Consider the following 16,469-nt stretch of genomic DNA (forward strand, 5'->3'; position numbering starts at 1 on the left):
TATTATTAAGGGGGAAGATAATTCAAACATACGCGGCCCTGCATGAAAAAATTATTGCCCACATAAACAATAATAACTGGTTGGGCCATACTTAGCAGCAACAACTGCAATCAAGTGTTTGCTATAACTAGCAATGAGTCTGTTGCAACCCTGTAGAGGAATTTTGGTCCTCTCATCTTTGCAGAATAGGGTTTTTCTAGCTTGAACCGCCTTTTTAAGGTAATACCACAACATCTCAACCGGATTTAGGTCAGGACTTTGACTAAGCCACTCAAAAGTCTCCCTTTTTTCCCCTTAAGTCATTCAGAGGTGGGTTTCCTTGTGTGTTTTGGATCATTGTCCTGTGGTAGAACCCAAGTCCGCGTCAGGAAAGGTCATGAACAGATTACCCACAATTTTGGTAAATTGTGGTAAATTGATGCTTCCATTTTTTTCCAGGTCCTGAAACAGCAAAACAGCCCACGACCATCACACCACCACCATCATATTTTACTGTTAGTATGATGTTCCAAACACTTTTTCACACCCTTAAAATAAACACCTTCATTTACAAACTGCATTTTGTTTCAGTTGTGTTATTTTCTTGATGATGTTTAACAACTAAGTGGGACAAGAATACAAAAATATAGGAATGTGGAAACACTTTTTCACACCACTGTAATTACCAATCCATTTACATTACAGTGATTACTTACAGGAAAGGGCTATTTATGCATTACTTTTGTAGTTTGCATGCAGCTAATTCACGGATTTACCTTGGAATCATTTGCAAAGGTATGCCCATTATAACCATATTTTTACTTACACTACAATTTGGAGAAAAACCTTTTAGCTCTGACTCGTCAGGGTATGGGCAGGATATCTGGTTCTCAGATTTTTAGTAATCTTTGTGTTTCATGATGGGGTCTCCATAGGTCAAGCTTGTTCTGATGACCGATTCATCTAGAAAATTGAGCTCTGGGGAAGTTTTCAGGAAGAATCGAAGGCTTCAAGCCCTTTGAGTCATGTTCTCCAATACCCTGCTGAGCATGTTTTGTTGTGTTGTGTGGTGGGGAGTGACAGCTAACATCAGTGAGAGCTGACTGCTCAAATAGAAAAGCGGTATATAAGAACCAGTCCATGTTACATGCTACGTCCATATGATCTTCTGCAGTCTTGATGTGGGTGGCATGAATACCAGGAACCAAGGTTTCCAAGCAAAGCATTGTACACTAAAAAGGTGCCTAAAGTTAATACCCTTTATCTTTCAGTCATTTTAATCTTGTGTTTTTTTTTATAGATCATAAAAAACAGCTTGACTTGCTTCACCTTTTAAATTGCTACTTATATAATAACGTGTTCTCTTTTTACAACAATATTTCAATAATTATAATGCACCAACATAATAGCTAGTTTCAACACTTTAGCTGAGAAGGCTCTTTACTTTTATGGAGGTGGACTATCGAATGAAGGACTTTCTAAGTGCTGGTGCACTTTCTGTGTGTAGTTTACATGTTCTCTCTGTGCCTGAGTGGGCTTTCACTGATTTCCTCCCACAGTCCAAAGACATCCATATTAGGGTGTTTCTAAATTGTCTGTAGGTTTGGATTTAAGTGGTAATTGTAGTCTGCCTGTATATACTAGCAGCCTGCAATGCAACATGTCTATCTAGCAGACAATCATTGTCTCTCATGTTAATTGTTTATGTAGAGCCACTGCATTGTACTGTCCACTACATTTTATACTCTGTAATACTGAGACACTTTATGGCCATCTGATATCTGCTGCTCATTTATTTATTTTTACTGTATTTAGTAAATCAGTTTTGCTCAGTGTTATTGTGAATTTTAGCTATTTTACTTAATAAATCCACCTTCTTCTTCTTTTGGTTGATCCCTTTGGGGGTCATCACAGCTCATCTGCCTCCATTTTACCCTATCTCTAACAGCCGTTTCTGTCACACCAAGTTCTGTATATTCTCCTTCACTATATCTTCTCTTGTCCTCCTGCCTGGCAGCTCCATATTTCATATTGTTTGCCCAGTATATCCACCATCCCTCCTCTGCACATGTCCAAACCATCTGAGCCTAATCTGTCTAACTTTGTCTCTAAATATCACCTAAGGTATCTCTCTGATATGGTCATTTCTAATCCTGTTCATCCTGCTCACTCTCAACAAAAATAACCATCACTAGGAATACACTGAGTGAATTTATGAAGCCAGCTTTTAAAATAGTTTTTTTAAAATACTGATGCATTGTATTTTATTATTTTCATTTATATTTTTACATATTGAGCACCTTTAATTATCTTTTAACATAACATTTTGTTGGATTTTATTAAGAATTTTGCATTTGGGCCACCTTCATTTTTAAAAAAAATTTTTTATGTGATTACTTGAGCTCATTTCTTTCTTGCATTTTATTTTTTCCACTTTATTGATATATTTGTTTTGCTTTGTATTTCTTAGATATGTATTCATTCTGCCTTATTAAAGGTATTTTGTTTTAGATTATGTTTAATGTCATGCTGACATTGCTCTTTGCTCATATGCTTTTAGTGCTATTTTTTTGTTTTCTTTTTCTTTTTCTGTTCCTTTCTTTTCTCACTTCTTTTCATATTTCTCACCGTGTTCATTATCTAATAGTTTGCGTGTTGTTTAAATTAATTGATTAGAAAGTTAAAACGAGACATTTGTGTGCGCATGCGCCATGACGAAACCAAAAATAAGGAAGTTGATGTAGTTTTTAATAGGTGTAAACAATGCAGATGTGGCGCCGCTGAGAGCATTCCGAGCTACATGGACACAAGTGTGCTGTTTGTACATACCTCAGATAATGGTGAGAGAAGGAAACGAGCTGTATGTATTCGCGACTGTCTGTTAATGTTTGCTAGCTTCTGATAGCATAACTTCTAAATGGCTAATGTTCTAGCTAATTAGGTAACCAAAGTTCGCTAGCATTAATGCGCACTGGTACACAGTAAAATAACGGCGATTTGCTACGGTAAGTCAGGGTTTGTGAATTTAAATGGTGCTAGTAACTCTGCTTTATGTCGTATTATCGTAGTTCAGTGAATAAGGGAAGGCAATATTGCACACACCCCTACCGTCTTATTAGTTACATGTGTGTATATTATATTTCCTTTAATTTCTCACAGTGGTTTTTTAAATTATTCCCCAAATTACTAAAGTTAATTTTTCTTCATTTAAAAAATAAATGAAGAAAAATAAAGTCATCAAGATAAGTCCCTCTGAAAATAATTTTGTATGATTCACTACGACATTATAACCCTGAGCTTTGCTGATCACAAATGGCTCTGTGTCGACTCGATGTGACAGCTGTCAGCAAAATAACAAGATGTTTCTGATTGCTCTTGTATACCGTGTTGATATAGCGTCCACAGTTTTTATTTACTGACATAGTCTTCCTTTTTGGGATCCAAATTAAACACAACACAGGCCTTAATAGAGATCAGATCACAGAAGTACTCACATTTCTCTGAGTTCTTCTGGGGTAGGTCAGTGTTGCTGTATTTATTTTGGTTTTTATATTTTCTTTATTTTCTTGAATGGATGCTGCGTCATGTGAAGCAGAATAATCGTTTAAATTGTTTCCATTAACACTGACTTGCTTATTCGCGATGCATACGAGAAGCTGTGTGTGGAATAGAAGCAGTGGCCCTCACAAAATTCTCTTGAGTTGTTATCTGCAAGGATTTGTTACTGAAAAGATGGGGCGGGGGAGTTCCCCTATTCCTTTTCACAAAATCTCTCTTCTATAATAAATACTTTAAATCAAGCTATTCCATGACCTTGCCTGATTTGAATGTTAACCGGTTTATCTGAGGAAGTTATCTGTTCACTGTTTACATGTTCAAGCAGAAGTGGAAATGAAAAGAGCAGATGAGTGTATCCTGGTCACTGACCTCTCTGTCTTTTTACTGGGATTGCCATTTCAGCGGCATTTCATGGTTCCTATAAAACGTATCTGTGTTGAGAGCATGTATAAGTTTGACGACTGTGATGGATGTTGAGTAATCTTTTCTATTTCTAAATGCTTTGGGCAGTTTTATAAATCAGTGAGCAGAATCCTTTTTCTTTCTTTCCCCATCAATGTTGAGCTTTAGTTGTCAGGTTGTTTTTCTCTGGATAGATCAAAAATAGACGGCTCTCCTTCAGCTCACGACACCGAACGAGATAAATGTAGCCATCTTGGATGATTACCTGTCTGTGCTTCTCTCTCCAAACAGCTTCTATGCCATAATGATGACAACTAGAAGCAACATGCTCACTGCTGGAATATCTAACAATAAGGTCAAATACTCACGGCTGGCTGCTGCTGATGATGGTTACATAGACTTACAGGTGAGAGTTTGTAGATTGATGACAGAATGTTACTAAAACATTTCTCCACCACCAGCAGTGACTTGTTATGAATCGTTAAGTAATGATTCTGTGTAAAAGCTGAGGCCCTCTGTAATTAAAACGACTTTGCAAAAGTTTTAGGCATGATAAATGAAGCTGCTTTCAACAGTAATATCATGAGTAGGTCGTACATAGTTAACTTCCAAACAAAGTGGAGTAAACATGGAAGAAAAATAATCAAATTATTGGGTAGTGTGATCACTGTTTGCATTTAAAAGAGTGCCAGTTCTCTTTGTTATATTGGCATTATTTCTAAATTACTTGCCAGGTAGGTTGTTCCAAGTATCTTGGAAAATGTTCACAGTACTTTGGATTTAGGCAATCCCAGCATCTTTCCACGTAATCTTAGGCTGAATTCAAGATTTTGAGATTAGTATTATACAGAGGAGCTTTCCAATTGTCATGGTTCAAGAGATATTTCTTGTTGCTAAACATGGAAGCAAGCTGATCTGGAGATGGGGAAATTCTAATTGCATTAAAGTAGATTAGATTGAGTAGCTGCCTCATGAAATCATATGATATCAATATATTCTGATGTACAAAATTGAAAACTAACTATATTTTTCCACAATTTCACTCTTCACAGTTCAAGAAACCCCCTCCAAAGATCCCATACAAGGCAATTGCACTGGCAATATTCCTGTTTCTGATTGGCTCTTTACTAATTATCTTTGGAGCCCTTCTTCTGGCAGAAATCATACCGGTTGAGGTGAGTTTGGTTAGTGTGTTTAATATCTGTTCAAATTTTTTTTTTACATTGATGGAGCCTTTACTCCAAAAATAATTTTACTGTAAAGAAATGAGGGACTTTGTCTTGAAACAGAAATTATGTGTGAATTCACAGAAAATGTCATATTGTGCACTTTGTGAAAAAAAGAAACGTTGAATAAAAAAATAGACACTAAAAATTGAAAAATAAAAGTGTATTTGTTACTTGCTCTGGTGAAATGCCAAAGGTTATATATTTTGTTACTAAGAAGACTAAAACTTATGAAAATACAGTTTCAAAGTTTAAGCCTTTAAAATTATCCGCATTTTCCAAAGCCGTCCTGTGGGCCAGATTGGACCCTCTGGTGGGCTTTTCCTGGCCCATGGGCCATACACTGACTTTTCAGTGAAACATGTCTACAGCCTTTAGGTTGAAAAACAATTTCCTTGTCTGCTGCAAAAAAACGGTTAGTGTTTACCAAGTCATTTTCTTTTGTTCCTCTTTTCTGAAATCCAACGGTAAGGCTTGTGTCAGGACTACAAGCCCCCAGAAATTCACTCCTTCTGTCTGAGCCGCTCCTGTCTTTTTCTGTTTAAAATGTATTTAGAGCTACAGATGGGTGACAAATCAAATTAAAAACAAAGGGAAATGTTTAGTTTCCAAGACTTGGATTATGCCTCATCCTGGACTAACTACTATAATAATGGGGATTGTGATTAAATGTTCTTTTTAGTCTAGGACTATGCTCAAAATGATTATGAAGCAGGCTGAAAGTTAGGTTTTTCACTGCCACATGCTGCCAGAGCAGCTTCAGTGTGCTGTCATGTTATCACTGATATAAAAATGCTATGCCTTATTTAGCATGTACAACAAAGACACAAGCCAAACATTTGTGAGAGCGCGAGCAGTGTGTCGGCCTGTGATAAAAGGGTACTACTTCAGTAGTATTGGCTATAAGAGATCAGACCTTCAGATAAGCACAATACTTTACAAAATATGCAAGAAAACTGTCCCTGCTAAATGTGGAAACAACAAGCTTGTTTCACCATTTCAGGAAAAAATGCAGTCGAGTGCAACCAGGCTATGAAAGCACGTGAGGAGGTGATGTGCAATCCAAAATTAAACAAAGGACTCACCTGAGCATCACTGGAGCAATTAACTGCACTCATATGACTGGAAGAGTAATCAAAATACAACACGACAGATAATAAAACTGAAAGATATTTTATATGTGACAACAATATACAGTTCCTTACAGAGTTAAGGAAGTTTAGTTATCGGTAACATGTTAGGCAGTTATGTTATACTTTTACCTCAAATTTCCAGGGAAAACTTAGCCAAAGCTACTTTTGTGATTACATTTGATTCATGCTGTGTCACTATTGTTGCAAAATAATGCTGCTGCCCCTGCTGGCACCTTGTGGCAAAAGATTCACACTTCAAATTAGGCAGTCTGTCAACATTGACCGGAACTCATTGGAAAAGAAGGGTGGAATATTCCCTTTACTTTGTGTTCACTAATAAATGTTGCTGCCTGCGAGCTGCAATCACAGATACAATGTTCGCTACTTTTTCTATATCAAATATATATATATCCATTGTGATATATTGTGTGTAATTTTAAGACTATGTTGCCCACCCCAAGATGGAATGCAAGTCAAATAGATACAGGGCTCGCAAAATCACTAGCCCGACGACCCGGAGCTAGCGATATCTCCGGTCGGTGACCAAAATCTATCTCAGCCCCGCCTGTTGGGCTATATAATAACCCAACGGGCAGGGCTGAGATAGATTTTGGTCGCCCGAACGGAGATATCGCTAGCTCCGGGACGTCGGGCTAGCGATTTTGCGAGCCCTGAGATATTGTCGTATTTGGGACTTTGATTAGTGTGGTGGGCACCTCTGTCTAACACAAGTTCACAGTTTCTCAGAGGAATTCATTAAACCATGAATTGACCCCTTGTGCCCTGTGGATGGGGGCTTTGTTATACTTAAAGATGAGAGCAGGATAGAAATGTTTCTTCAAAGAATAACCATGATTACTGAGACCAGCTTTGTATCGATCCTTTGCGTGGAAATGCTAGAGAAATGCAACCGCATGCCCTCGCTGTAAGGGTCAAATCATCACCTCTCTCTGCATGTTACTTTATGTTCGTGTTTCTTCTGCAGCTTCCCTAAGATTTATGTATCCAGAAAATGTTTTCTACATCATTTGAAGGGCATCATCCATAATGCATTTCGGTGTTTGAAGAATAGTTTGTAGCAGTTTTGGAAATATGTGTTTCCTTTCTTACTGACAGTTGAAAAACCAAGAACTACACCATTCTCATTTGAAGGTGGAGTCACCAGCTGGTTAGCTTTGTTTACCTGCTTAGTTGAATGATAACGGGGTGTGCTTGCCAGGATATGAAACTCATTAATGAGCATCTTAAATCCACACAAAATCTGAAATAAATCAAAACCTAAAATGACAAGTTAGGATTTAATTGGGACTCACGTGCCACAGTATTTCTGCCTGTTTCTATGTTGTCTTTGGACAGAGCAAGAATCACTATTTGCCTGTTTTGTTTTTTTTTATAGCTGCTGTCTGTATTTATATGCTTAGTATACAGCCATTTGTGTGATATTATTCTAAAGATGTAACTCTGACAAAAGAGAACAAATAGTCTTAAGCCACTCCTCATTTCTTTGTGTTTTGAGGGCAAAATGGGAAATGAGTATAGCGATTTATGGAAACTTACAGTATATAGGGCAGAAACAGTTGGTAGAATTGTATTGAGCTTGTAAGTCACTGTTTGGCATGACCACCTTTATTCTTCAACACAGCCCGAACCCTCTGAGGCAAGCTTTCTTGCAATTTCTTTAAGTAGTCTTCAGGAACAGTTCTTTAAGGACATTCAGAGCTCTTCTTTGGATGTTTACTGCCTTTTGTTCCATTCTCTGTCAAGATGATCCCACACTGCAATGTTGAGGTGCAGGCTTTAGGGAGGCCAGTCAATGACTTTCAGTGTTACATTATGTGTTTTTCTGCCTCAGCCTTTTCTTCCTGTTTCCCTTCCTCAAGAATGGCTTCTTGACAGCTACCCTTGTACAGAGACCATTTCTGATGAAGTTATGGTGAACAGGTGATGGATCAACTGAAAGGCCAGATGCATCTCTCAGGCCATGTGCCAGGTCTTTGCTGGTTTGCTATTTCTTAAGGACATAACGTTCAGAGACTGATCATCTGTTGTAGATGTTTTGTTTTTGTTTGCTTGTTTTTGTCAGGCCTGTGCTGCTTTTGTCCTCCTTCTTGCCTAGTTTCTTCAAAAGCCTTTAAGCACACACTGCATAGCATGTGGAGATACCCCAAGTTATTGGCTAGCTCTTTGGGAATAATATAAAATACTATTATACACCTTTAAAATGTGTTATCTTTGATATTTTTTGACTCATATGAAGTAAGTTGCTAGGTGCTAGTAACAAAGGACCTAAAGATACAGCTTGACTGGTTGTTTACGAAGTTGTCTGTTATGTGTAGCCTTTCCATTCCTTGAGTTAGATGTTATCTGCCTGACTACTTGTTAACAGAAATATCTCAGATATCTAATCAACTCAGTATATCTAAAGCAACTCAGTGCACTTAGCCTTCAACTTAGAGAATGGTCCAAAAAAGAGAGAATATCCAGTGAGCATCAGCTGATAAATTTGCAGCAACTGTGTGATGCTGTTATTGTCAGTATGGACCAAAATCTCTAGAAGTGTTCTAGAGACTAGACCAGAGACTCCTGTACCTTGATGAATCCATGCCAAAAATAGATAAGACAGTTCTGAAGGCATAAAGGGTTCCAGCCTAATTTGCTGACAAGAATAAGTAAACAAGACGGTGACGCTGAAGCACCCCCAAAGACTTCTTACTTTTTTTGACAATATTTACTACTAAAAATATAAAAAGCATTCAGTACTTGTTTGAGACATAACATTTTAACAACAAAAGTATAGATAACACCAGATTGTCAGTCCAAAGAGGGAGAGAGGAAAGAGGGGAACGTGAGGAGAAAGTACAAGGTCAGGAAGAACCAGGTAAAAAAACAGACAGGGAATAGTGACAGGCACAACAGAAACTGTTAAACTGCTTGAGAGAGTTGATCACCAAAAAGTGATAGACAGATTTGCCAACCTCAAGGTGAGGCGACAATCTGCAGAGCCATAGTAGTATCTGCAGTAAAGATCTTTTCATACATTGTATACATTGTACCATAGGCAAAGTTGCCTCCATTTTTATAATTTTATTTATCAATATTTTGTACATTTCAAGTGAATCTCTGTCCAAAAAATGCACTCAGTTTACTTTTTACTCACTATGAGCATCATTCATTATTCTCCCCCAGTAATTAAGGTTAGGATATGTATTTTTTTTTTATTTATTCCAATCCATTCTTCGTTTGCAGCTTTTAAATAACCTTTATCTGATTTGATGGTTTTGTTACTGACTTTTCAAAAAAGTGTTTTGCTTTTCTTTCTCAAATGTGGGGATTAAATTGTGTTAAAATGCACAAAACAGTGATGCCATGTTTTGTGACGAGGACCCAGGCACAGAGAGACTTGGTGAATTTAAGAATCTTATGATTTAATAAAGAAATTTGCAGACTTGCACAGAGATGGTAAAATTATGATGACTGATAACGGAGACGAAGACAACAGACGATGAGGACAGGGAGGAACAGGGGTTTAAATGCACCAAGGAGACAGTCACAGGAAACTCGGGACAACATTTAAGGATGCAGGGACTGACAGACACGGGGAAGAAGTCTCATCGTGACGAGTAAAGTTTATCTTGCCTGGCTGGGCAGCTCTCTGGGTGCTCAGCACCCCCAAAGCTCTGATCCTAGAATCGCCCCTGATGGTCAATCTGTCCAGATATTCTTGTTATACATGACTGTTTTTGGTACTATAAAGACACTTCTGTCTGCACTAATAAAGCACTGTTGGTATTACCCAGCCCTACTTTTGACACACAGTTGGAGAGCCAACAAAAAAATCCAAAATTTTATCCTGAGCAGCAATTAAAACACCCCTGCTGCTGTTACTCTTGTTCTTAAATAGCTATAATTGAACAGCTGTCCTGAGATTTTATAGTCCTGCTGTCAGATTTGTGCTATGCTCTTGCTTTTACTGGTCTCAGGGCTTTTATGTGTTTCTGAATATAACTAATGATTTTGATATTTTATAGCTTGGAGTTTAAACTTCAGTGGAACCCCTGCTTTGGGGTTTTTGCTTCCTAAATTCATGACACCACACAGGAGATAACTCAGCCTGCACATATTCGCATTATCAGTGGGAGGGTAATGTGAATATTTTTTAACCTACTCTGCAGATGGTATTTGCAGAAAATTTGATCTGACGTGAAGGCAGCATCAGAGTATATGAGTCTGTTGTACTTGCCAGTTATCCCACACAAGTTAAAATAGCATATCTAATACTAGGAGATAATCCAAGGTTCAAGCGATAGATACTACAGCAATAGAAATCAGACAGGTTTGTTTGCAAGAGGCTGCCTGGGTTTGGGGCTAAAATAATGTTTGATCTTTTTCTGTGTCTGTGTGTGTGTGTGTGTGTATTAGATAACAGTTGTTTTACAACTGGAACCATGTCAAGGGCTTCAGTGAACATTGTGTTGGGAACCTTTGACTCAGCCTAGTCAACCATTGTAGTGGCAAAAACAAAGAAATTAACCAAGGGAAAAGAGGTTGATAGAACGCAGCCAATTTAGGCATTAAATTCCTATTTATTTATTTTTGAAGAGTCAAGGGTCAGTTCACCCAAATTAATGCAAAGAGACTGAAATGAAAGATCTTTTTTTCACTTCCTGATCTTCTGGGACTTTTTTTTTTTGCCTGTTCTTCCTTAATGAATGGAGCTTGCTCTCTTCTCATGGTGGTGGCTCAGTTATCATGTGGCCTAAATATAGGGCCACTGTCATGCCAACTGAGCCATCTCGTTTGGCGGGTGAGGAGAAGTCGCCTGCTGACATCCATCAGAAAAGGTGTTGTAAGTGGACACTTTACAAGACACAGATGAATAGAACATTTCAGAAGCTTAATACAGACAAATGATTGACATTACCACAGCCCAGTGCAGCTCCCTGTCTTTAAAAAAAAAAAAAGAAGAAAAAAAAAACTGGTTGAGGGTTACAGTGACTCTGAGCACAAGACTGCCATCTGGTGGTAAAATTAAACAAATTAAACACATCTCTTTGGTGTTGATGGAGTCTACCTTTGCCTCCTGGTTGTTAGATGCCATGCATATGAAATGACTTATCATTTACATGAAATCAGATGTCAGACTATGAAGTCATTATGGCTGCATGCCTCATCAGCGTAGAGTGTGTTCATGTAGTGCTGACAGGCAGTGTTGAGGTAAGTATGTTAAAGCGTGATGGAGAACATTAGTCTTTAATGACTTCCTCTTGCATTCCACTACTAAATGCAATATTAGGTATTCAGTATGTATGAAGTCTATCTAAACTTGGTTACAGAATGTAATAATGTGAGCATTAACGAGTATTTATTTAGGTAACTAACTGAAATCATAGCGTGTAAATTCCTTCTGATTACCAGATTTTCTTTATTTTTTTCTTGATGTTTTTAGCATCCCGACCGCACTATTCCTGTCATCATCATAGGGATACTCGTTTTTCTTCCGGGATTTTACCATTTGAGAATTGCCTACTATGCTGCAAAGGGTTACCGGGGTTACTCCTATGATGACATCCCAGACTTTGGCGACTGAACCAAATACCATCCAATCATCCCCTATTTTTCCTCACTGTGTATCTTGGTGCCTGCTGTTTTCTGACTGAATGTATGTATCAAAAAGTAAAACCATATAATTTTAGGATAGATATCTGTATTTGTCTGGGTGGGCTTACTGAAAGATTTATGGTGTGTGTGTGTTTGTTTTGTTTTTTTTCTCCTAACTTTTTTCCTAAAATGTGGCTTGTGTGTTCACATGTCTGCCAAAGCTCTACAGAAGTTAGAGACTTTACATATATATGCAGCTTTATTAATATTAAAACACTCAGTGACTGGTGGATATCAGTCCATCTGCTTACCTGAAACAGCACATCAATGTTTTTGCTGTTACGCACCTCACTACATACATTAAGAAATGATCAGTGAGTATAGATTTTGACAGATGCCTTTAATTTACTATTCCTAGAGTGCACGACTGAGAATCGGTGTGATTATTGTATAGTACTTTAATGATGTACAAATAGGCATCTTGTATTTTAAATTTGTGGCTTCATGTGTTACATCGTAAAAGATGATGGGAACTTGCATGTCTCCTAAAGATTGTATTTGCATTGCTATCAAGATTTATTACTTTAATGATGTAAAGTATATTTTTAACAAAAAAGTATCACTTCCCTTATAAAGTATTGCCTTTTGTCTACATTTGCTTGGTTTGAATATTTACCAAAATGTTATTTTGCATACACTTGCTGGAGTTAAAAAATATTAACAACAATAAAAATGAGACTACAAATCTACAAAAAAGTTTGATGTTTTTTTTTATCCTTTGTGATTGTTGGGTACAGCTGGATTACATCCTCTGCAAAGTCTTTTTGAGATATGCTTTCGATGTCAGACTCTGGATGAATTAAAACTTGAGTGTTTAGCAAAGAATCATGACTCACTTTAATAAATAATCTGTGTTAACATGTGTCTATATCAAAAAGCGAAAGACAGGGATCAAAAAAGCAATTTTAGGAAAAACTTTCACTAAGTTTAAAAAAACCCCCAAACATCTGTCCTTTGTCTAACAAGTACATCTGTTCTCCCCGTTTGGCCACCAACATCAGGTAAAGGACACCCTCTTGTGGTTACCGCTAAGCTGGATGCCATCAAGGGATTAAGGGCTAAAAAAATCTCCTTTCATCCTCTGCCTGCACAAACAAACACAGTTATTAAATCAGCATTGGCTCAAACATCCAGGGGCTTATAGGACTGTGGTCTGTCAGTTTACTTTGTTTTGCTTTGAGCCTTTTGAACATAACAAGGAAACAGGAGCAAGCAGCGGAGGGAGGAAGGAAAGAAGGGAGGGGGGAGGTTGGACTCGGGCAGGAAGAGCACAGTACGTCGATCCCTCGCTGTCACCTGTAAGTGAAATGAACACCTGTTGTCGGTGGGCTTTTAAAAGGAAAACGCTCAAATTTCAGGTAGTTTGCAACGCTACAAAGGAATAAGGCCCGTTTTAGATTTTCAGCCACTGACCCGGTGTCTACAAACTCGGGCACAAGTTGGACTAATACTCGAGAAGGATGTGTTTTTAAAAGCAAAATCTGCCAGCGGCTGAAACGGAGCTACAGGTAAGATAAGTAAGAAAAAAATAGAAGATGTTAATGATTTTGAAAGTGTGTCTGACTTCCAGCAGCTTTAAAAGGATGAGAAATTAATGCTCGGAGCTCAAACTGTGGAGTGCCAAGTTTCCTCTCAATCCTCTGAACTGTGGCATGCATTTAAACGTCAGTAATGAAGTTTCTATGGGGGGGATTTTCATTCTAATGCGCAATATGAAACTGACAGAAACTCAGGAACAGCCATTTGCCATGAGTAATTAAAACGTCCCAATGCAAACTTAAGTCTGTTTTCTATTGTTTACATTATTTATTTGTATGTTGTTTTTTCTTTATGGTTGTTGCTTTAATTGAGAATGACAACCTTTAGATTATTAAAGAATTTGGAGTCACGTTATTAGAGAAAAACAGGGCTAAGATATTGGCTGTTAGAGCGTGAGTAGACAAACACGGTACATTCAGAAGGAGGGGATTTTATGCCGCATATGGATACAACTTTCACAAGCAGCAGTGCAATATGTAGAGCCAGAACCAGCATATAAGAGCTCATATTTTTCTGCTATTGTCTTTGTATTGAACCCACCGTCTATCTTTATTTCACCACTTATGGAAGAAATGGTCTCATAACTTTCCGAGACAAGCATCATTTAATGGTTTGAAATTCTATTTTTGGTTTGAATTGAGGTTGCTGATGTGCCAGATGGGTGCAGTTTCCCGTTATATATTATTTTCCATAAAGTTTATATCATCAGAGGGAGCAGAGTGGCAATTAATTCAGCAGGACTTGGTGGCACCTGAATAGTACATATGCAATAAACACTTCAGATCTGACACCTAAAGTGGGTTGAAGTAGATCATTATCTACAAAACTATTTCTTTCCCAGTGGGTTTTTTTTTTTAGCTTCTGCGTTCCAGTGAGCCCAGTACTGATACTGGAGAAAAACTGACAACAGTGTAAATAAAAAAAAAAGTAATTCTTTAAGTTGAATAACATACAAAACATCTATGCAAGGTGGTTTCTTCAGTGTAATACACCTGTGGAAACCGTCAACTGCTCAGTGTTTGAAATTCTAGTTAAAAGTGCAATGCACCACAATACAATGGCCCTTTAAAAAGGAAAATGTAATGTATTAGTGTATCCCTTTACAACACAGACAGCTGGGACTACATGAACAAAAATCTAATCTACTATGTGTTAATGCCTTTAAATTTTGTAAATACAACAGTGTTATGATTCAAATGTTGGCAAGTCATGATTGGTCCCTTATTGTCTCCTGTTAACAAACTCAGCCCCTCCCACTTTAAACCACAGAGAAGAGCAAAGGCAGACAGAAAGAAAGGAAACGTACAAGCCCCTACTATGGTGAAATACCCAAAACGTGTGTAACTTTGGATGAAAATTGTGTACAATGTTTAGGATAAAGCTGAATTTAAAATAAAAAAAGAAAGTGTTTCAGGGATTTTAAGCAGAGCTGTTGTGATCATTTCCAACTTGATATTTTTATTCTTGACTCTGCTGAATTTCTTTGCACGATTCTTGCTTCAAAGTACTAATTCACTGTGGGAAACAAGCAGTTTCAGTTCCTCTCCCTTTAAGGCCACCCTCCCTTAAAGCCAAAATTAATCTGATTAGCTTCTGTTTGCAAACAGTAGAATTTGAGCAGAAGCATTTAGAGCAGTCTGAATCCTTAGATTTGGACTCACAAACATTTGTACATATGCTCACCTCATTTGAAACATTTGGCCTTGTATATTATGAACAAACACTGCCCTAATGTTTGAATTTCATCTGATTTTAAACCTTGAGTTGAATGAAAGCAATGCTTTCATGTCTCTTTTTTTAGACATGAAGACCTTAACTTGACACCAATGATTTAGACTTTCATGCAGAGTTTATCCCTTTCATTTGGAATGACAACAGCCTCTCCAAGCCCAAAGATTAAACACTTTGTCATAAAATCTTTTCCCTAACAACCACAGAGCTTTGAATGATTTCAGCAGTGGCCAGTCACGTTGCACGAGCTTTGGAGAAAGGTGCATTTGACAGACAGCAGATGATACCTTGTGTTATTTGATTCAGATGTCAAGACTCTGTTGTTATCAACAAAACACAGACAGTAGCATGCATAACAGCAGAGAAATGACAAATACTTGTTCAAAATTGGACCATTAGTTTACAGAGAACTGCATTATCTGAAATATTTGGTAGCATTGTTAATATAGATGGTAGTTGACAGTGAATTTGGATTTATAACAATTTATTTATGGCTTGAAAGACAACATTTATGACTTCAGCTTAACCTGGAACTTGCGGTTCTTGATTTGGGACTCAGCTTTGTAACCTTTAGATGATGGATTAAATGAAGTAAAGATTGTGGCATTCACCTGGATTCACAGAACGGCTTCTGAGCAGAGAGATGCAATACCCACACTGCAAAAAAAAAAAAAAAAAAACCTCTTTATTTTTCCAGTTTTCTCTCTCATTTTGAATGCCCTATTTTCGCTTAAGTGCACATCAAACCAAGCTACACAGAGAGGTTCCTATTGTGATGGAAAGTGTGTGTTTGACTTTGAAAATGGGCTTTTTCTAACCCATGTGCAAGCCATGAAAAAAATACAATGTAGACTTACAGGGTGGATTAGAGCAGGTTGATTGCCAATGCGCAGTATTTATGAACTCTGAGAGGGAGCTGACAGTCAGCACTCATGACATGACAGCTCACATTTGCAAAATTGTCAGTAATGAGATCAGCACATGGTCTTGGGATGGGTCCACGAGTCATGGGAGCTTCCTGCGGTGCCTGGCACCAGTGGATTGGCTGGAGTTCCCTAGGGCTTTTGTTGTCTGGCCACATCTGTGCTTAAGCCATGGGACCTTTGGGGCTAGTGGAGGGCACTGCTACCTGGGAAGCTGTGGAGACAAGGGTGTGTGGTTAGCTTGCATTAATGTTTTGGTGCATGCTACGTGTCAAAGAAGTATCCATGTGAATGCCAGTGCACAGGAATACCACTGCAGA

General features: G+C 37.9%; 2 protein-coding genes across 2 annotated transcripts in view; both read left to right on the forward strand.

Annotated features, from left to right (window-relative positions):
- The first annotated feature begins 2,684 nt into the window (after positions 1–2,684).
- On the forward strand, positions 2,685–12,652 carry tmem230a (transmembrane protein 230a). Its single transcript, XM_006795629.3, has 4 exons — positions 2,685–2,819; positions 4,231–4,345; positions 4,992–5,114; positions 11,745–12,652. The coding sequence occupies exons 2-4, from the start codon at positions 4,244–4,246 to the stop codon at positions 11,883–11,885; spliced, it is 366 nt and encodes a 121-aa protein (XP_006795692.1). The 5' UTR covers positions 2,685–2,819; positions 4,231–4,243; the 3' UTR covers positions 11,886–12,652.
- A 595-nt stretch (positions 12,653–13,247) lies between these two features.
- The window catches only part of igsf9a (immunoglobulin superfamily, member 9a), a 57,681-nt gene continuing 54,459 nt past the window's right edge, over positions 13,248–16,469 (forward strand). The window contains exon 1 of the mRNA XM_006795662.3: positions 13,248–13,473. The gene's annotated coding sequence lies outside the window, so the exon portion shown is untranslated. The remainder of the gene's footprint in view (positions 13,474–16,469) is intronic.

The sequence above is a fragment of the Neolamprologus brichardi genome, chromosome 7, assembly GCF_056152115.1.
Source record: "Neolamprologus brichardi isolate AB-2024 chromosome 7, ASM5615211v1, whole genome shotgun sequence".
Lineage (NCBI taxonomy): Eukaryota > Metazoa > Chordata > Actinopteri > Cichliformes > Cichlidae > Neolamprologus > Neolamprologus brichardi.